The sequence below is a fragment of the Thamnophis sirtalis genome, unplaced genomic scaffold (genome assembly GCF_051295495.1).
Source record: "Thamnophis sirtalis isolate CommonGarterSnake01/CBP01778 unplaced genomic scaffold, rThaSir2_p1.2 scaffold_4, whole genome shotgun sequence".
NCBI classification, from domain to species: Eukaryota; Metazoa; Chordata; class Lepidosauria; order Squamata; family Natricidae; genus Thamnophis; species Thamnophis sirtalis.
In genome coordinates, this window is record NW_028261384.1 from 91,484,659 (window position 1) to 91,507,484 (window position 22,826).

General features: G+C 40.2%; 1 protein-coding gene across 1 annotated transcript; it reads left to right on the forward strand.

The window, feature by feature from the left end:
- The first annotated feature begins 5,792 nt into the window (after window positions 1-5,792).
- LOC148045978 (uncharacterized) lies at window positions 5,793-20,034 on the forward strand. The gene is made up of 4 exons (XM_087714432.1): window positions 5,793-6,024; window positions 9,437-9,723; window positions 13,834-13,923; window positions 17,680-20,034. The coding sequence occupies exons 2-4, from the start codon at window positions 9,474-9,476 to the stop codon at window positions 18,786-18,788; spliced, it is 1,449 nt and encodes a 482-aa protein (XP_087570558.1). The 5' UTR covers window positions 5,793-6,024; window positions 9,437-9,473; the 3' UTR covers window positions 18,789-20,034.
- Window positions 20,035-22,826: the final 2,792 nt, after the last annotated feature.

The window sequence follows — 22,826 nt, forward strand, 5'->3', positions numbered from 1 at the left end:
CATAGACCTTCAGAGATTGCATTTTGAAAACCAAAGTATTTTTTTTTTAAATCCTTTTTGAAGTAGAGATCTAGTCACTGTTGGCAAGCACAGAAGCTTTGCTAAAAACCAACCTGGTGATAGATATTTTGCTGCCCAAAATGGAACAACTGTATTTGCGTAGACATCTATTTCCAAAACAAAAATAATGAAAGGCTTGTTGTGAAGTGATAACACAAACTACACCTTTTGTACTAATGTTGCACACACGGATATCTAAGAGCCAGAGTGGTGTTGCAGATGTTTTGCAAATTTAGCACTTCTTCCGAAACGCCTACGTGTCTCTTGTTCCCTCATCCAGATCAAGTGTTTCAGTGAACATTTGAGGCAGAAGATACTGCCAGCAATATTTCCATTGCTTGACCAGAGAAAGTCCATAAGAAAACAATAACTAACCATGTATCATCTTTTCATACTTGCTAAGGTTACCCTGCCACTAAACAATTTTCACATCAAGAAAGTGGCAATTCAAAGCCACATTCCACATATAAAACACATATACAGTTATTATCAAGACACTGCCCCAAATGTCCTTGTTTCAGGGATGCTCAATTTCATACTGTTTGGGCATGTTTTTCTGCAAATTACTGACTGGAACCATTTACTTCCTGTTTTTTCACAAAGCATAGCTAAATACCTCCTCTTCTCAGAAAATAAAATTGATGTAGGAAGCTGGGGGACTGGGGGAAATAGCTTCATGCACAGACAAAACCAGAGAGTCAAAAAGTTAATTTTCATAATTAAGTTTCAGTTCTGCCTATTGTGCTTTTCATAGTCTGCTTCTACCTCTCTGTATTTTTCAATTTATAATGAATCTCAAAGCTGGGATTCAAATTCAGCTGCATTTAAAAGGCAATGTCCCACTTCTTCTTTCCAGTCTGTAAGAACTTAAGTTGTCCTGAACCAACTAGACCCAAAGCCTGTTTTATGCCAACTGAAAGACAGATAAGGGAGCATAAGGCTATCAATGACCATCAGTCACAACAGTCCCTGCAGAGGCAGTATCCTGGGGATCTCAGATAGGAAAATACTATTCCCCCCCTTATTTTTACCATTGCCTGCAATCCTCAGTTAACTATATCTTTCAGAGATCCTGGAACACCAGGGAACTACCAGAGGACTGGAAAAGAGCTGATGTGGTTCCCATCTTCAAAAAAGGGAAAAAACCAGATCCAGGAAACTACAGACCTATCAGCCTGACCTCAATAGCAGGAAAGATTCTGGAAAAGATAATCAAGCAATGAATTAGCGAACACCTAGAAGCAAACAAAGTAACAGCCAAACGCCAACATGGGTTTGTCAAAAACAGATCATGCCAGTCTAATCTTATTGCATTCTTTGATAATGTGACAAAATTAGTGGACCAGAGGAATGCCGTTGATATAGTTTACTTGGACTTCAGTAAGGCATTTGATAAGATAGACCATAACCTACTACTAGATAAAGTAGAAGAATGTGGGTTAGACAGCATCACCACCAGATGGATTTGTAACTGGCTGACCAACTGCACTCAACGTGTAGTCCTCAATTGAACCGAATCTTCATGGAGGGATGTATGCAGTGGAGTACCCCAAGGCTCTGTTTTGGGCCCAGTACTCTTCAACATCTTCATCAATGATTTGGATGAGGGAATAAATGGGGAACTCATCAAATTTGCAGATGACACCAAGCTGGCAGGAATAGCCAACACTCCAGAAGATAGGCTAAAGATACAGAAGGATCTTTACAAACTTGAACATTGGGCACTATCTAATAAAATGAAATTCAATGGTGAAAAGAGTAAGGTTCTACATTTAGGCAACAAAAATGAAATGCACAGGTACAGTATAGTATCTTGCTCAACAGTAGTAACTGTGAAAGGGATCTTAGAGTTCTAGTGGACAACCATTTAAATATGAGCCAGCAGTGTGCAGCAGCTGCCAAAAAAGCCAACACAGTTCTAGGCTGCATAAACAAAGGGATAGAATCAAGATCACGTGAAGTGTTAATACCACTTTATAATGCCTTGGTAAGGCCACACTTGGAATACTGCATTCGGTTTTGGTCACCACAATGTAGAAAAGATGATGAGATTCTAGAAAGAGTACAGAGAAGAGCAACAAAGATGATTAGGGGACTGGAGACTAAAACATATGAAGAACGGGAGGAACTGGGTAGGTCTATATTAATAGAAAGAAGGACTAGGGGGACATGATAGCAGTGTTCCAATATCTCAGGGGTTGCCACAAAGAAGAGGGAGTCAAACTATTTTCCAAGGCACCTGAGGGTAGAACAAGAAGCAATGGGTGGAAACTAATCAAGGAGAGAAGCAACTTAGAACTGAGGAGAAATTTCCTGACAGTTAGAACAATTAATCAGTGGAACAGCTTGCCTCAAGAAGTTGTGAATGCCCCAACACTGGAAGTCTTTAAGATGATGGTGGATAACCATTTGTCTGAAACGGTATAGGGTCTCCTGCCTAGGCAGGGGTTTGGACTAGAAGACCTCCAAGGTCCCTTCCAACTCTGCTATTGTATTGTATTGTATTGTATAACTCCAGGAGGAACAAGGGATTGGCCAATTGTCATAGCTCCTATGGAGAAATAGTAAGAACTAGAGTCATATCTTCCATCATGATGCAGGTAGGTAACAAACTGTAATCCCTCAGCAACTCTTTTGCTTCTGACTTTCTGCTTCGAAAATTAAAGAGGAAAACATGTGGAAATTGAATTGTACAACAACAAATTGGAAAAAGATATGGAAGGAAGACCCTCCAAAACATCCAAATCCCACTGCAGCCAACCACGATTATAAAGGAAACACATAATGGATTCATTCAGAGACAGACTCAAGCTAGCTTCCGAAGTAAGGGACATGACTGACTCCTGCTTAACCTAAATTTTTAATTTAGTTATTTAATAATATTTAATATTTTGGAAAGGAATAATACATTGTTTAAGGATTAAATACAGATATGAGTTAGATATTGGCTTAGTCATACTGATTAAGTCTGATTAATCAAACCAGGTCTATTACAAGATTGTTGTTGCAGGGAAAATAGGAGGAGGAAGGTATACTGGATATGTTCACTCTCTTGTGTTTTTTTTTTAGAAATAAAGAAGAATAGAATAGAATAACTTTGTCACTTTGAATGTACACTAATCAGCATACATTAAAATGCAATTTTGTTGCATACAGCTTTCAAAGGGTTGTCACCTCCAATATACACTACATAAACATGACAAAATAAATAAATACTAAATAAATATAAAATTATCCATATGCACACATATATTATATGACACAGGATAAAACATATATGTATAAGACGTATATATGTACATGGTGAATGTAAGGTTTGAGAATATGTTGAGATCCATGGAAGTTTGAGAACCCATCCAAGTCACAATGAGCCAAACATGAGACTTAAACGGGGGCTTGAATAACAATCAGCATTTAATCTTTGATCAAAGTTTAAAGACATGATGGTCAGTTATTCTCAACATACCCCAAGGATATGCAGGGAAGAACTACTCTTCAGAGAAGGTTAGAGATATCATAGAATAACATCCTGGCTTTACAATACTCCTCACTAGACTTATCAGCATTATCTTTTTCCTCTGTTCCCATGATTGGCCATTTGGCCCCCTGTTGTGAAGGGCACAGATCAAAGGTGAGATACGTTCCCAGGCAGAAGGTGGGGGACATATCAAAGGTGTCAATTTTACAGCTCTTTACAGCTCCATTCCAGGATAAGTTCTATGCCCATAGATTGCAGATTGATCAGAGTTCAAATGGCAAGGATTATACATTTTGACATTTGTCAGTTATTCTACAGACCCTAACAGTGCCAAAGGAAGTCAGTTGCAGGGAACAAAAGGCACAGCATGTGAGCTTATATGTTACAAATACAAGGCATAATATATGTGTGTTACAGAAAACAAATGTTTCTATTAAAACCAACAAGTTTGTACCCTTATTACTATTCCCCTTCATGAGAAAAATGAATCTTGCGAATTTACCAGACAGATGGCATTGGGTTACACAATCTGGTAGTCCTGCTAGAAATACTTTGAAACTTCCTCCCAGAGGGGAAAAAATAGAAACAGACTGTAAAGTGGCTGTGTGGAATCTCTAACAATGCTTTGAGCTTTAAGCACATAGTGCTTATAAGCAATATCCTGAATAACAGGAACCGAGCTTCCTATAATCTTCTTAGCTGTCCTTACCACTCTTTGTATGGACTTTCTATCTGAGGCACTGCTGCCATTGAACCAAATAGTAATGCAGTTTGTTAAATTGCTCTTCATCACGCCTCTGTAAAAAGTGTCCAGTACAGAAGGAGAAAGATATGCTCTCCTCATCCAATGCAGGAAATGCAGACGCAGGTTTGCACGCTTCACTAAGGATGGTGTGTGGAGAGACCAATTCAGACTGTTAGTTATCTGCACCCTCAGATGCTTAATACTGTTGACCACATCTTCAGCTGCATCCTTCATGGATGGAGTATGACTGCTGGCTCTTCCTAAAATCTACAATAATCTCCTTTGTTTTTATTAATATTTAGAACCAGGTTACTTTAATTGCACTAATCCACCAGTCTTTGCCTCTTCCCTATCAGGAATACAAATAAAAAAATAAATACATTCTCAAGATAACTTAATAGTACATTTTAATTTTAAATTGTCTTTTAAAAATGTTTTCTTAAGTAAATGTGTACTTTCTAGTCTGGATTATTGTCCATTGAAAAATTAGAACCAACCTAACCACAGAACAAGTATTGGAATCAGGTAAATTACACACACACACACACACACACACACACACACACACACACACACACCAGCTGATGGGAATACAATTAAATGTTATTTTTTATTCTTTGCTTAAAATATCAGGAACTTAAATATAGTTAGCAATCAGAAAATGCTTTTGTGAATGTACCATATCAGTTTATCAATTAGTGCTTAAATTAGGCAAAAATAATATCCAAAGATATTATTAGTAAGCTAAGCATGACAGGGCATTCAGACAAACAAACCACTAAGAGATTTTTTCCCCATAATTTGCAAATATGCTTAACTGAACCATATGCAAGATTTATCTGAATATATGGACTCAGCTGTTCATTCTGGTTAGCCAAAATGATTTTATACTCTTCTTAGTCTAATGATTTAAAATATATCTCATTTTCCTTATAATTTTAAAGCACACACATTTTGGAAACGACGACGTTTTATGGGTACTTTCACAGAATGCATAATATAGCAGTTTTTCTCAATCTCAGTAGACTTCAATTCCCAAAATTCCTCAGCTAATATTTTCATCAGAAGAAGAAGAAGAAAGTTCTTCCTAGTAGCCTGTCCCCGTCTTGAAAGCTCTCTATCCCCTCCATTTATTGTTCTCCTTTGTGGGGGCGGGGGTTACTCAGGCTTCCAAGCAAAGCAGTGGACCGCAGCTATAGACCTGTTTATTTTTCAAGCTCTATCTCTTTCTCTCATGTAATTCTCCCAACAGTTATCTCTCACACTGGCTCTACCACAAAAGCTTTTGGGGAAGTGATAGTCCGGGGTAGTTCGATTTTAGGTTATCGGACGTTTAAAGATGTATAGCTTTTCTCATGTTTATCTCTAACGCGCCAACTGCAGAGTCTGTATAAAGGGAGCGTTCCGGGTCATCCTATTCCATCCCGCCTTTTCCTCCATCAGCTGGCCACTCTCAGGCTTTGCCGCTAAACTTCAAAGACTTGAGGAAGCCAGCACCTGTGCCAGCACTTGTGCCAGCACTATCATCGCATCGCGGAAGTGTTTGTATTGTAAGGTAAATTCTGGGAAATTCTGGAAGGTGGGAAAGGTGGCGCCAATCCGCAGAGTCTATATAAAGGGAGCTTTCCCGGTCATGCTATTCCATGCCGCCTTTTCCTCCATCAACTGGCCACTCTCATTACAAGACTTGAGCAAGCCAGCACCTGTGCCAGCACTACTGCGGAAGTATTTGTATTGTAAGGTAAGTTCTGGAAGGTTAGGAAAGGAATCTGTTATGCTCCAGTTTTGCGAGATTCTAGATCTAAGTACAACCATTCATCTCAAGAGTCCCGAGACACTCTTTCGAGAGCCCCCAAAGGAAGTGTGTGTGCTGATCTATATCTGTCTACCTGCTGTGGTTAATGCTCCACGTTAGGAGAACGAGTGCGTGCAGAGAAGCGTAGTGAGAGTGGTGTAGAACACACAAACCAGCATATGGAGACACTGAATTGTAAAGATAGTGTTGGACTTCTGTGGAATAGAATTACGCAGAGTGATAGCTTTGTCCTGGATTCCCCTCTGTCTTGCCTCCTCAGATCTCCCAAAGTTCTTTCCCCAGCATGTGATAGCTTTCTACTGGATTCCTCTCTGTCCTATCTTCTCCCATCTCCCTAATTTCGGCCCTTAATCTCCAATTGTCTATTTTTGGGAGGTTTTCCCCTCTCTCTCCCCCCCCCACATAGGAGTCCCAAAATTTTTTGCCACATGGCTGGTGGGGGGGGGGGGCGTTATGTGACTGAGTATGCATGAGTGATGTCAGATTGGCTATACCTGCCCAGTCACATGATTGCCAATCCACGCCCATAAAATAGGCCACACCCACAGAATAGGTTCTTAAAAAAATTGAAACCCACCACTGGCAGAGTCCAATTCATACATGGTTTATTATCTCAGTTGTTTTTGATAAAGACTCTTATCTGGTGAAATGTTGAATTTGGGAACATTTGATGAGCCGAGGTGGCGCAGTGGTTAGAGTGCAGTATTGCAGCCACTTCAGCTGACTGTTAGCTGCAGTTCGGCTGTTCAAATCTCACCGGCTCAAGGTTGACTCAGCCTTCCATCCTTCCGAGGTGGGTAAAATGAGGACCCAGACTGCGGGGGCAATATGCTGACTCTGTAAACCGCTTAGAGAGGGCTGAAAGCCCTATGAAGCGGTATATAAGTCTAATTGCTATTGCTATTTCTCCAAATCTTTACTTTTGTGTAGTACAATGGATATTTTTTAAAAAAAACCTTATTTTTGTCAACATAATTGCTATACTTTCAGAGGTCTGGTAAATCAGGGCTTAAAGCAAGTGCTAATGTGTGTGTGTTTTTTTTTTAAATCACAAGTCCTATTATCCTCCTGATTGTTAAACAAAATGAGAAATTACTGCAAAACCTAACTTATTATATGGCATGTAACTGCTGTTTTTGCCTGAAAACAACTGGTTGCTATCTAAGCCCTTACAGATAAAAAGTTAATGAGTGAAGAAAGATAAATGGTGTGAGCTGCCTCAATAGTATATAGATGGTGTAGGAATTAAGAGCTGTCTCCTTTAAGAAACTACCTCCTGGGAATGTAGTCAGAGACTGCCTTATGGGAAATGTAGTTCCATGACATGTGATCATATTTGTGTTTCGGATTGACCACTGGGACATTCTACCTGCACACAAAACAAAGTCGGTCATTTTAAATGTCACTGTGAACCAGAGAAGCAACACATGCTTCCCCTCAACATGGAAGCCAATTCATCATCTTTTTATACCACATGATGCAGTGACGTGCGGTCAGCTTTAGCCCTGGTGAAGCACTTTTTAGACTTGTGGACTTCAACTCCCAGAATTCCACAGCCAGGCATGCTCAGTTCCGATTTAAAGCAACAGCATTTTCCCCCTTGTAAAATAAGTTTTCCCATTCTTTTTCTTCTCCCTCCCCCTCCTTCCTCCCTCTCTCCCTCCCTCCCCCCTCTCTCAAACAGACACACGCACACAGAGAACTTTGATCCCTCTCTCATTCACTCACTCTCAAACACAAACACAGAAGTTGGATTGGATATATTTTCCAAAGGCTTGAAAGCAGCTCCTCTGCCATACCCCCCCTTCCCCTGCTGCCTTCCGATCAAACGTTTTGAATTCCTCCCCCCTCCCCACACACACACCTTTTCCAGCTGTTTCAGAGACGATTTCAACTCTGCTTCTCCCTGCCCTGCCCTGCCCTCTTGAAAAGCCAGAACTCTGTCAGACTGAGCTAGTTGCTCCCAGAGAACTCTAAAAAGCCTCTAAAAATGCCCTCTACAGGAGGCGAGAGAATATGTGCCTCATTTGCATAATTTCATGTGTCACTATCCTTCACGTGTAGAATCAATCAGAAGTGTACAACCAGAGGGCTCTGAGCTTCAGGTGATCTACAAAAGTATTTTTAAGATTCTTCCAGAGTTACTGCCACATTGTATTTTTAATGTGATAAAATAGAAGTACTGAATATTAAAGTGTAGGGTTAACTTTATTTAAGTAAGCTACTGTATATACATAGACTAAATAAAATTTAGCCTTATCTAATATTTATAAGTGCTACATCAGTCAAAGTTGTGAAAAGTTTTGAAAAAGTTGTGCATGCTAGGTGAAATTGAACTCAATTAACTGTTAGTACTGACAGCTTTGACCCATCCCTCAGTTGAGTTTCAGTTTCAGTTTCAGTTGTGTTTATTTATAGGCCGCCCTTTTCCCTGGGGGGACTCAGGGCGGCTAACAACTTATGGGAGGGGAAGACATACAATAACATAAAAATACAGTGTGTAGTTAAGATCAAACAACATTCATTCAACATTCGGGCGGGGGCAAACTATGATCTTTACCCCCAGGCCTGGCGGGATAGCCAGATCTTGAGGGCTGTGCGGAAGGTCTGAAGGGTGGTGAGGGTACGAATCCCCACGGGGAGATCGTTCCAGAGGGTCGGAGCTGCTACAGAAAAGGCTCTCCTCCGCGTAGTTGCCAGCCGACACTGGCTGGCAGATGGCACTCGGAGGAGGCCTAATCTGTGGGATCTTATGGGTCGGGAGGAGGTAATTGGCAGAAGGCGGTCTCCCAAGTACGCAGATCCACTACCATGAAGGGCTTTATAGGTAGTAAGAAGCACCTTGAAGTGCACACGGAGGCCAACAGGTAGCCAGTGCAGCTCGCGGAGGATAGGTGTTATGTGGGCGAACCGAGGTGCACCCACGATCACTCGCGCGGCCGCATTCTGGACTAGCTGAAGCCGCCGAATGCTCTTCAAGGGCAGCCCCATGTAGAGCACGTTGCAGTATTCCAGCCTAGAGGTCACGAGGGCGCGAGTGACTGTTGTGAGAGCCTCCCGATTCAGGTAGGGTCGCAACTGGCGCACCAGGCGAACCTGGGCAAATGCCCCCCTGGTCACAGCCGACAGGTGGTGATCAAAAGTCAGCTGTGGATCCAGGAGGACTCCCAAGTTGCGAACCCTGTCTGAGGGGTGTAAATTTTGACCCCCCAGCCTGATCGATGGAACACTAGCCAAATTTTTGGGAGGGAAACACAACAGCCACTCGGTCTTTTCTGGGTTGAGTACAAGCTTGTTAGCCCGCATCCAGTCCCTAACGGCTCAAATTCCTCTCCAGGTCTGTCTACACAATACCATATAGAATCTTAAGAAACATGGCAGACAATAATAGAAAATTCATATTGGAAATCCTTGAAGACTTGAGCTCGAAACAAATGGAGAAACTCGAATTTTTACTCAACGATGGTCAAATAACAAAAAATCGGCTAGAGAATCTTGATGCAAAAAAGGCAGCAGAATTATTGATGACTACTTCTTACACACCTCTAAAAACACTTAGTTGGTGGCTGGAGCAGATTCCCAGAATTGATCTTATTCAAAACATCAGTGCTAAAATTGAAGCTGGTAAGTTGAGTGAAGTTTGTATATTTCCAAATGAGCCATAATTGATTTACTGAATTTTTGCACTTCCTGATTCTTTAGGAATGCTATGCAGTGCCTACAGATCAAACCTTACAGAACAATAAAACAATGCAATGTACGGTGATAAAAAGACAGTGATCAAAAGATAGCACAAACTACACAATAACTAAGGCACACCCACATTACCTAGAAGGGACCTGGGCCTGGGTAAAGAGCGTGGTCTTCAAATGCCAGCAGGATAGGAGCCATCCATATTTTGAGGGGATTTCATTCCAGAGGGTAGATACTAAAGCAGATCAAGTGCAGTTCTGGGATCTTGCCAGATAGCAATAGCACTTAGACATATACCGCTTCATAGGGCTTTCAGCCCTCTCTAAGCCGTTTACAGAGTCAGCATATTGCCCCCACAGTCTGGGTCCTCATTTCACCCACCTTGGAAGGATGGAAGGCTGAGTCAACCCTGAGCCGGTGAGATTTGAACAGCTGAACTGCAGATAACAGTCAGCTGAAGTGGCTGCAGTACTGCACTCTAACAACTGCGCCACCTCGGCTCTTATATAGTATTATATTAGATACTTAGATAGTATTGTTTAACTGAAGAAACCCAGTATGCATCAATTCTACCAGATCAAATTGGCTGTAGATACTATGGAAAAAGAAGATCCCACAAATAACTTACTCTATGCCTTGCAGTCCTCTAGAGGTAACAACCAGCAGCTTGAATCACATTCCGAGGCAAATGCAACCAGTGCTCCAGCAACCAGTGCAACCAGTGCGCCACAAGCTGCAATCATTGAGCTTATGGAACAGAAATATTAAATAAGTGTAGTGAGGCATGCCCATCCCTGCCTTCAGCTCTGCGTTCTGGACCAGTCAAAACTTCCAGATGGCCTTCAAGAGAAGCCCTGTATAGAGTGTATTGTAGTAGTTAAACCACAAGGTGACTGAGACATGACTGTCTAAATGGCCTCGCAATCTAGGAGAGGGTGCTACTAGCCTACCAGATGAAAGTATGGCCTTTCTGTTCACCATTACTAACTAATGATTGAGTATGAATTGTGAATCCAGGATATTCCCCAGGCTGCACACCATTCTTGAATAGAATAATGCTATCCCATCCAAGATTAAAGATGAAAAATCTCCATATCTGGGGGGGCCAGATACCCATAGTTGCATATTAAGTCAGAAGCAATTTCTCTGGCACAGCCTCCAGCTCTGGGACAGAACTTTGATAACCTTACTTGACTGGCTTAAGGCTAAAATATATAATTGGGTATCACCAATCTACTGAGGATATTCAGCTCTAAACCAACTATTTTGTAAGTGTTGAATAGGAGAGAAAGAGGATAGAACCCTAAGGTATCCTACAAAAGAGGAGCCTAGGAAGCCATCTCTCCCAGCCCTCCAATCAACAACTGAACCAGCCCCAAGAAAGGAAGAAAAACATACAAAATGGTGACTTCTGTCCTCAGCCAATGTTCTTCCTTAGTTCAGAAAAATACTATGTTTAGCAGCAATTATGCCTTAGCTGAATTGCCTCCCAATCCTTAGGAAAACCCAAGGGAGAGTGACACCAGTGCCAAAAGACAGTCAATGTGATCCGTCCTTGGCAATCCACTGCCAGATCACAGGACCCGGACTGTTGTTGGGGGCAATATGCTGACTCTGTAAACCGCTTAGAGAGGGCTGAAAGCCCTATGAAGCAGTATATAAGTCTAACTGCTATTGCTATTGCTATCTCCAATCCAGTTATGGAGAAGGAAGCCTCTGAAAGCTTGCAACAGTTCACAGGTGATAACAGGCACTCTTCCTCCTTGCCCTCTCCCCAAAGAACAGATACATACATGCACATCCTTGCCAAGCCCAACTAAGTTTCAGGATAACATGGAAGGCAGCTTTGTTACAGATAAAATCAGCAGCCAAAGCCCAGGGGCACTGAGGATTCAATAGCTATGCACTGAAGATGGATACTTTCAGTAGCAAGTCCCCAGCTTCTTATGAGATGAATGCAAAATGCATAGTTTGGAAAAATCATATACCTTCTTTCCCCCAAAATAAGGCAGGGTCTTTTTTTTTTACCCCCAAAATAAGCACTTGGTCTTATTATTTTTGAGTTGCAGGAGGTGGCGAGTGTGGTCACCTCATGGCAATATTTGGGGGGAGCATTTATTTTCGGGGGAAGGCTTATTTTAGTCCATGAGGTCAAAAGCCAGATTGGCCTTAATATCCGGGGAGGTTCTTATTTTCAGGGAAACAGGGTAGTCATAGATTTGTACAATGTTTCTATTTACTATGTAAGTGATCAGATAAGAGACCTGTACATTGGTTTTGTGGTTTCTTCATTTATTTAATGTGCATGCTCTATTTTTCAACCAGAAAGACTTAGAGTAACATAGAATAATGTTTTATAGAAAACATAGAAAAAGTCTCTCTTTTCACAGTCATAAGGACTTTGTAGTCATCTGTATTCATAAAAGGAAAGAAAGGTGATTGATAGCATGCATTGGTGCATGCATCACAACAGTTAGCATCCCCTAAAACACATTTTCCTTGGGATCACGTGTAAATGTTTTAGGGAATTACAATCCATGAGCATGAGCAATCCATTACAAACTCATGCTTTCAATCATCTTTTCCCCTTTGCATTCAGAGTGTTGCATAACCCTACTGCCTACTATCTGAAATGATAACACAGTGAAGGAATTATGGTGGAAAGAGATCACGAGTAGGCACCAATTCTTAATGTTTTATTACTCTTATAATAATTAGCTATAGTGAAAATGATGCGTAGTGCATAGAAGATAGTAGATGAAGTTTCTAAAGGCACAGGATACTCCATAATTAGTTTTTTCTAAATCTCAATAAAATTTATGATACTGAGAGTAGAATTTAGTATATTGTTATTCAAACCAAACATTTCACCTTACAAAAATGTATCAATGATGCAGTTATTTTGCAAGGTGAGTTTCTCTTCCAGTCTACTTGGAGCAGAAGTCAAACAGTTAAATGCTCTCAGTTGTTATAGAGAAGATTTCACAGTCTCCCATTTTTTAGAAATAGGGGCCTTTCCATAAATACACAGTCAGGGCAGCAACTGCAATACTGAAGACATAGTTGTTCAATCTTGGTCCAGTGAAGGCCTAGTCATGGAAGGTGAGGTACTTTAATATTAACTTACAAAGGAGTCTCAGATAAATTGCATTATTATTATTTAAACGGAAGCTTTTTGCAACAGATAAATGGAAGCTTGCCAGCAGAAATAAACCAAAGATAAGAATCAGCTTTGTTACTTGCTAGAAAGAACTCAAGTAGAAACCACTTAGAGGGAGTTTGATGACAGGATGTGGTCTGAAAACAATTCTGTTGCAAGGGGGCCATTACTTAGAGGTAATTTAACTGTGACTGTAGCTTACAGGGCAGGGGTCCAGAAGCGAACAAAAGTTCATCATTAATATACTAAAAACTCAATCCTTGTATTTAAATGAGCAACATAGAGATCATGCTAAACATACTAAGTCTTTTGGAGCACCTGTGAGTGTGTGCACAATCTGAATGCCTAGGACATGTTAGATAATCAACGAGTGAGATTGAAGCTTGCAGAAACTGTCAGCAGAGGGGGGCATTTTGTTCCTGTGCAGAAATAAAGTGTTTGAATTCCACTTTCCTCTACTCTGCTTATTGCAGGATGAATGAAGAAAAAGATAATTTCTGGCCAGCAGTGCCAATAAATCATGGAAAGTTACACAAGATGGGAAGGGTCAATAGGAACTTTTGGTATCCCTAATGTCTGTAGCTAAGGACTCAAGGGCTGAATATTGCCAAGGACTATTAAGTTACATGGTTCCATTTAATAAAGATTCCATTTAATAAAGCTCCTTCAGAACTGAAGGAGCTTCATGGGTGAGAAGCAAAATGTTTTCAAGGAAAAAAAAACCAAGAAAGTCCATTTGCCTTTTGGAAAAGCACTTTTGGGACAACCATGACCTAGATAATTGAGATATAACATTTAGTTATAGCCAATGTTATTTGCTTGATATTTTGCATTAATGAAAATATTTATATTGAAGCATTATACTTTGTTGTGAAACATAGACATGAAGAATAAAGGTGAAGCTCAAAATAATGAAAAGTTTGCTTTAATAAAATCCTGTCCAGGAAGCAGTGGCCGTCCATCATATACTGGTATGTAATTGTTAATTAAAAATGGCCAATGATATATTTGGTTTAATGTTATTTTGAGTAAGCATGCAACTGTCTCTAGAACTATATTTCCACATGTTGACATGATAATGCTCCATGGATTTTGTTTCCTTAAAATAATCTCAATGTCACTAAATTATAGGTTCATAGCTAAGCAAATGAAGATGACATACTATAAAATATGTCCAGAGAGGTAAGTTGTGCAAGTGAAGTGAAGGTGTTCACATTTTAAAAATAACTGAGATTTAACTTATTTTTGCTTTAGAATTATTGTTTTGCTGACATTTTGAACAATTCTCACTGTGGACCTACCAGACAATTAGAAGCAATGTTTGTTCATAAATGTGTTTGTATTTAAAACATTATTTAAAACATAGTTTGTTTATGTGTATCAATAACTCACTGAAATCCCAATGGTATGGCATTGAATTCTATAAATTAACAAGTTTTCAAAGATTTGGTTATCCTACTGATATATAGAAATTTTGCTTGTTGTGCATAGATGACCTTATGCATACTTTTATTAACCAGTGATCCTTTCAGTTTGTTTTTTGCTCCTGTCTGACTCTCCCAAACATTCTTAACATTTTTATTATAATAGTAACAGCAATGCACGGTATATAAAAAAATGCAGGTTAATAATATAAAAGAATTATTCAATAAAATTTATTTAAAACATAGAAGATGCCAAGATCTATGTTTATTTAATAGTTAGAACTGACTGAGGCCAATGCCATGCATATAACTCCAGATCATGAAAATCAAATGCAAATATGTATATTCTATTATTCCTTTATATTAGTACATAAAATCATTCATACCAATTATTTTATAATAGGTTATAATTCTTATAATGCCTAGCTGGTATGGCTGGTATGGAAATATAGGTAAAAGTTTACTAATGAAGAATAAAAATACTTTCAATTAATTATTAGCACTATTTTAAACAATAATATGTGTTAAAAATTAAACCAGCAGCCTAATTATGCTCAGCGCTGAAAAACATTGACTGGAGGATCTTAATTGGACAATTCTTTTGAATTGTAAAAAAATAATTTTTTTTAAAATCTGCAATAAATTTACAGTGTAAACTTCCATATTTACTATTTCTACCTGTAAGCAAAACAATATTTTTTTGTTTCCTGTTTATGCAAAAAAAAGGTTAATTGGGCACTTTTCAGAAGGCAGCCTTACAGTCAAAAGTACTAAGGAATAAAGATTTAGGATAAGAGAGAGAAAGTTGATAGGTTCAGGAAAAAAGAGGAAAACCAAAAGAAAATGTTTTCTACATACAGACACACAAAAACATATACATATATATACATATACATAGGTACTATAAAACAAACGCAAAACAATATTCTGGTACCTATTGCTAATCAAATATTAATAAGCATGGAAAATAGATTTCCTTTAACAGAAACAAAGTATTTTTTCCTTTCATGCAATGTTGCTGCTGATTACTAACTAAATAATTTTAATAAAGAATCATTTTACTTATTATCAACCTGCCTCTAAATACATGAAATAAAGCTTGATTTTCAATACATTAGCCAATCTGTAAGACTTGATTTTCATGACAACTAGAATTTTATTCCAACACTTTAAAGCTTTAAAGCCGAAGGAGACGCCTAGAGCACCTTTGGAGGTCCAGCAAATCCGAATCGAGCCGAGCATTTTTGACAACCTGCACCAGAGATTACGTTCGGGCAATCAGGACGGCTAAGAAAACACACATTGCCTCTCTGGTTGCGTCTGCTGAGTCGCGCCCAGCCGCCCTGTTTAGGATAACCCGTTCCCTCCTAAATAGGAGGGATACGGGCGATCCGCTGCAGGGCAGGGCTGAGGACTACATCCAATTTCTCACAGACAAGGTTGCTCGGCTCCGGGCGGACCTGGACTCCAATCCCGCAGTTCCAGCCGAGGCACTAAGGGATGATCTGGCAAGTCATCGCTGGATTGAGTTTCAGGCGGTTGCCCCTGAGGATGTGGACAAGGCCATGAGAGATGTAGGTGCCTCCACATGTGTGCTGGACCCGTGCCCTTCCTGGCTGGTTGTAAACAGCAGGGAGGTGACACAAGGCTGGATCCAGGCGGTTGTTACCGCCTCACTTCGGGAGGGGATCTTTCCCCCCGCTTTAAAGACGGCGGTGGTGAGACCCCTCCTGAAGAAACCATCCTTGGATCCAGCTGTTTTAAATAACTACCGTCCAGTCTCCAACCTCCCCTTTGTGGGGAAGGTTGTTGAGAAGGTGGTGGCCTTTCAGCTCCAGCGGTCCTTGGAGGAAGCCAACTATCTCGATCTGTTCCAGTCTGGCTTCAGACCTGGCTGCAGCACAGAAACCGCTTTGGTCGCGTTGACCGATGATCTCTGGAGAGCCAGGGATGGAGGCCACGCCTCCATCCTAGTGCTCCTTGACCTCTCGGCGGCTTTCGATACCATCGACCATGGTATCCTTCTGCGACGACTGCGGGAGGTGGGGGTGGGAGGCGCTGTTTTACAGTGGTTCTTCTCTTACCTCTCAGACAGGTCGCAGTCGGTGTTAGTTGGGGAGCATAGATCGACCCCTAGGCCCCTAACGTGTGGGGTGCCTCAGGGTTCGGTCCTGTCCCCCCTTCTTTTCAACATCTACATGAAACCGCTGGGTGAGATCATTCGACGGCACGGGATAAAGTACCATCAATACGCGGACGATACTCAATTGTATCTGTCCGCCCCGTGCCAACTCAACGAAGCGATGGATGTGATGAGCCAGGGGCTGGATGCTGTTAAAGACTGGATGGGGGTCAACAAGCTTGTTCTCAATCCAGAAAAGACCGCGTGGCTGTTGTGTTTCCCTCCCAAGAATTGGCCAAGTACTCCATCTCTCAGGCTGGGGGGTCAAATTATACGCCCCTCAGACAGGGTTCGCAACTTGGGGGTCCTCCTGGATCCACAGCTGACCTTCGAACATCATTTGTCAGCTGTGACTAGGGGGGCATTTGCCCAGGTTCGCCTGGTACACCAGTTGCGTCCCTACCTGAACCGGGAGGCCCTCACAACAGTCACTCGTGCCCTTGTGACCTCTAGGCTGGAATATTGCAATGTGCTCTACATGGGGCTGCCCTTGAAGAGCATTCGGCGACTCCAGCTAGTCCAGAACGCGGCCGCGCGAGCGATAGTGGGTGCACCTCGGTTCACCCACGTAACACCTATCCTCCGCGAGCTGCGCTGGCTACCTGTGGATCTCCGGGTGCGCTTCAAGGTGCTACTTATCACCTATAAAGCCCTACATGGTAGTGGGCCTGGGTACTTGAGAGACCGCCTACTGCCAATCACCTCCACCAGACCGATTCGATCGCATCGATTAGGCCTCCTCCGAATTCCATCTTCCAGCCAGTGCAAACTGGCAACTACCCGGAGGAGGGCCTTCTCGGTGGCTGCTCCGTCCCTTTGGAACGAACTCCCCGTGGAGATTCGGACCCTCACCACCCTCCAATCCTTCCGCGCTGCTGTAAAGATCTGGCTGTCCCGGCTGGCCTGGGGCTAAGATTATAGCCCCACTCGAATGGTGTGATTGTTGCGTTTTTTTCTCTTTTAATATGTTGTATTGTTTACTGTTTGTCGTTTTCCCCCTCCCTTTTGAATTGTGAGCCGCCCTGAGTCCCTTCAGGGAAAAGGGCGGCATACAAATAAAGGCAAATACAAATACAAATAAATACAAAGCTGTCGTTCATTCATGTTTTCCCCACCTGTAGGTAAATACACACTTTTTGATCTGGAAGACTATGCAACAAAGAATCAAGACCAACTAATAAAGCACCTAGAAAACATCCTTGAAACTGCTGGATTTAGTGCACTGAAAAAACAGCTGATGTCTAGTGTGCTGAAAAAGTTTCTTCCATTTACTGCTCAGAAATATTACGACTTGTTTAGAAACATTGAACTCAAAGAATTTTTGAAAAATATTAATGGTCAACCAAAAAAAATACCTGTGAAACTTTTCAATATCCTGTTCTCTCAGAAAAAAACCAACCATAATAGAAAGTTCCAGGAACCAATCCAGACAGAAGGCAATATTAATTTGAAAAAGAAGCAGTCTATTGATGATGATGATTATGATAATATGCCAGATAAAGCTCCACTTACAATTGAAAATGAAAATACCCCGATTCATCCACTTGAACATAAACCTGGTAATGAAGATAGTGATGTGATAGAAGGGCATTGGCCAGATAAAGATTCCAGAATGGCCATTGAACATAAACCTGATAATGAAGATAGTGATGTGATAGAAGGGCATTGGCCAGATAAAGATTCCAGAATGGCCATTGAACATAAACCTGGTAATGAAGATAGTGATGTGATAGAAGAACATGGTCTGGATAAAGATTCCAGAATGGCCATTGAGAAATGGCACGGGAAAAAAAAGAATAATTACAGCAAAAGAATATCTTTCAATTACATTTGCAATCATGAGCACCAATCATACCCCTGCTTCATAGCCGAGAATGTATTACAGTTCAAATTGCAAGATGACCCAAATTATAGTATTCTAGCAATTCAGAATAAAAAAGATTTTACAAATTCACGAAGGCTAAAAAAGGAGGTTGAATTTGCCTTGCAATTTAACATGGCTGTTCTAAATGTTAAATCTTCTGAGGTTATCTCCTCTAATGGATTTCTTTGTGAGATACAAGCTAATGATTCCTTTGCTGAATCTGTATCTTTTTTTAAAAATATTGTGGAGGAAATTGTGCTGCCTGTTCTAGCACTGTATAAACGGATAAAGTTAAATGCTTTCGAGAATGTTCTATATCCTAATAATGAAAGCAAATCATCTTTCAGTCAGAAGTTGCAAGTGTAGCTTCAGTATTCCACTGAAAATGTCCATTCATTGCTTGATTAAATTGCAAATGATAATTTGTGATTGGATGCTTGGCTGAGGGAGAATTCATGTTTCTTTGTCGTTGTCACGTTCCCCTCCCCCATTTTTTTAGCTACAAAAAGCAGATGTAAAGGCAGCAGCCATGTTGATTTCTCCAAATTGATTAACATTGTATAAAGGCAGATATCTCCAATGGCGTTTACACTTTGACGAAGTTAGCAGTGGCTAACAAAAGCTTAGTGAGCAATATATTTTAAAGTTCTGGAGATCACAATGTCTGTTTCTTTTATATACATACATACACACACACACACACACACACACACACACACACACACACACACACACACACACACAATTAGAAAATCAGATTTGTGAAGAAAAAAGCCAGTCAGCCTATTCAAGATTTTTGGGTAAACAAATAGGCACTCAAGATAGTGTTTCCTTTACATATATAAATGGAATGACTGGAAAGTAAAATGTTTATAAACCAATTAAAAATTTGTTAATATTAGTTTTTAGAGATTCAAGGTTCATTTTTCAAAGAGTACATACATACATACATACATACATACATACATACATACATACACACACACACACATATACATACATACATACACACTGAAATATCAAGTTTTTCATTACAAAACCTTCCTTTTTCTGAAATATATTTTGTCAATATATTTGAAATAATAATAAAATATATTTGGGAAACATTGCTGTAGAAGAAATTGACAATCCTTTATGCATTCATGCAGAATTTAGTGAAGCTTAGTCTTGACTAAATAGCTATAGATGTATGACTGTGGGGTCCTTGGTGCTTTTTCAGCTTACTTTCTTGCTTTTTTGCAAACATTTCTGTCAGCCTCTGCTTTGCTGCTGCTTCGGCTGCCATTGAAATGGGGAGGGGGGGCATGGTATTTGGGAGGGGAATACTAATTGTGCTGGAGGAAGATTCTGGAGTTTCTGCTGCCTCTCTTACTGCGCATGCGGAGGAGGTTTCCCGCCAAGGCCAACGGCACCGACATTCCATCTGGGTGATGCCTTTCGACGTTGTCTCACACCTGACACTTGGGAGAATTATGATTGGACTGTAACTGGGATGCCAAGGGGTGGGGAATGGGTTATTCTATATATCATTTGCTTTCGCGCCTAAATAATCAGTTTTCGCTTTGCTACGCTTCTAATCATTTATAATTAGTAAAAGTACACTTGATTTCTATCAATGGAGTCTCGTGGTTTTCTTTCCTAATTATTCAATGGAGGAGTGCTGACACATTTCATTATCCAACTAGGTAACATCATCAATGCTAGAGGGGAATGGGGTTTGATCTTTTTACATACAAATAGTTTGCCCTTTCAGTGTTAGTGGGAGTGTTCTTGGTATTTCTTTGTTTAGGGTGTTGTTTACTGATTGATTGTCTAAATGGTAATTCTTTGATTGGGATATTGTTTATCTCTTGATTGTTGGTCTATTATTAAGCTGGATATTAATCTGGATGTTAATTGTTGAATGAAGAAAAAGATAATTTTGGGCCAGCAGTGCAAATAAATCATGGAAAGTTACACAATTAGGGAAGGGTCAATAGGAACTTTTGGTATCCCCGATGTCTGTAGCTAAGGACTCAAGGGCTGAATATTACCAAGGACTATTAAGTTACATGGTTCCATTTAATAAAGATTATATAGATACTAAAAGGCAGATTGATATAATGGTTAATGGCATCAGGACCCCTGAACCTTAAGCAAAAGGCCAGCTGGGTGACTTTGGACCAGTGGCTCTCGTTCTAGGAACAAGGAAATGGCAATCAACTTGTGAAAAATCTTCATGGGCTTGACAAGGCAGCAACAAAATAGCTGACTATTCCAGCTGACTATTCCAGCTGACTTTGCACAATTTGTCTGTCAAAATATGAGATTGAATAATTCCAAAAACTGCATAACAATTTATTTAATCAGTAAATGCTCATGGCAATTCACATTCATAAAAGACATTAAAACAAAAATAATTTTGATGTCTCAATTTTAGTATAGACAAAAAAAATAAAGAGAAAAAAGTATAACATAATTAACAGCTCTACTCCAGCTATTGTGTATAATTCCAAATACTTATTTTGGTATGCATTAGAGTCATAAAGGCATTGAAGCATTATATCACGCACAAACACACACACACCACACACGTTTGGCAGGCAGTTTGATTAATGAAATTAAAAAGTGAAGATGTAAAACAAAGGTTAAGAGAATTGTGTTTTAACTATTTGAAGAGAATTCTCCTATTAACTGCCAAAACAAACAAGACATTATTTTGCTTTCTATCTTTATGGATATTTTTCAGTTTTGTAATTAGTCACTGACCAATATAATGCTATATAATTTTTTGTATATCGAAGTTTCCCCAAAAGTGCTTTTCCAAAAGACAACTGACTTTCTTGTTCTTTTTTCTTTGAAAACATTTTGCTTCTCACCCAAGATGTTTCTTCAGTTCAGTTCAGAACTGAAGGAGCTTCTTGGATGAGAAGCAAAATGTTTTCAAGGGAAAAAAACCAAGAAAGTCCAATTGCCTTTTGGAAAAGCACTTTTGGGGACAACCATGACCTAGATAATTGAGATATAACATTTAGTTATATCCAGTGTTATTTGTTTGATATTTTGCATTAATGAAAATATTTATATTGAAGCCTTATACTTTGTTGTGAAACATAGACATGAAGAATAAAGGTGAAGCTCAAAATAATGAAAAGTTTGCATTAATAAAATCCTGTCCAGGAAGCAGTGGCCGTCCACCATATACTGGTATGTAATTGTTAATTAAAAATGGCCAATGATATATTTGGTTTAATGTTATTTTGAGTAAGCATGCAACTGTCTCTAGAACTGCTGCTACAGATTGCAACTACACAGGAAACATGTAATCCTCTTCTGCATGAGCTGCATTGAGTGCCAATGTGCTTCCAGATCCAATCAGGTGTTGATTATAACTTTTAAAGTCCTACATGGCATCGGGTCAGGTTACCTATAGAACTATCTTCATCCTTTTACATCAGCCCATCCCAGCCAATCAAGCAGGGAAGATATGATGCAGACCCATTTGGCCAAATAATTCCAACTGGTGGGATCCAGAAAAGGAGCCTTCTCTACTGTTTCCCCCACCCTGTGGGACACTTCCCAAGAGCTGAAGCAGCCTCCCTGCTCTCTTGGCCTTTTGTAAAAGGTACAAATATAGTTCTGCAACCTTGTCTGGGGTACATAAAGAAACATGCAGGAAGGGGATGTGACCTGAAAAGTCTCCCTCCGTTCATAATTGTTTGTTTGTTTGTTTGTTAGTTTTGCATGCCGCCCACTCCCAAAGGACTCCGGGTGGCTCACAATAAACAAGGAAAGGGAAATAAATAAGACAATACAAAGAATTTAAAAATGCACAACATTCACAATTGAGGTGGGGCTGGATATTTCAACAGCCCCCAGCCTGCCGGAGCAGCCAGATCTTAGTGGCTTTGCGGAAGGCCGGGAGGGTAGTAAGGGTCCGGATCTCCACGGGGAGTTCATTCCAGAGGGCCGGCGCAGCAAGAGGGAAGGCTCTCCCCCGGGGGGGGTTGCCAGCCGACATTGGCTGGCCGATGGAACCCGGAGAAGGCCAAGCCTGTGAGATCGAATCGGTCTTTGGGAGGTAAACTTTAACATTCATTTTTTCTCTTAAATTTTAAATATTTTATGCTTTTAATATTTGACTGTACACCACCCTCTCTATGAGAGAGATGCGCAGTTGTTAAATGTTCTAAATAAATAAAACTACAATTCACCTGTTTAATGTATGATTCATTATAAACAAATCACACCAAAAGATACAATTTGAATAAAAACATACATACAATAAAATAATAGAATTAAAATATTTCTAATATGCTTTCTTGATCTTGCCCAGTTTGGCGGTGTTTCATTTCTCACCTCTGGTCTGATAAGTTACTTTGGATTCTTGTTTGCTGTTTATTAAGGGTGGAAGAACAGCCAGTC

Excerpts from the sequence above, each read along its gene's own strand:
- LOC148045978 (XM_087714432.1), top strand. The coding sequence starts at position 9,474 with ATGGCAGACAATAATAGAAAATTCATATTGGAAATCCTTGAAGACTTG. Across the intron at positions 9,724-13,833 it reads CAGTGCTAAAATTGAAGCTG|ACATGAAGAATAAAGGTGAA; the intron begins GTAAGTTGAGTG and ends TGTGAAACATAG. Across the intron at positions 13,924-17,679 it reads TGGCCGTCCATCATATACTG|GTAAATACACACTTTTTGAT; the intron begins GTATGTAATTGT and ends CCCCACCTGTAG.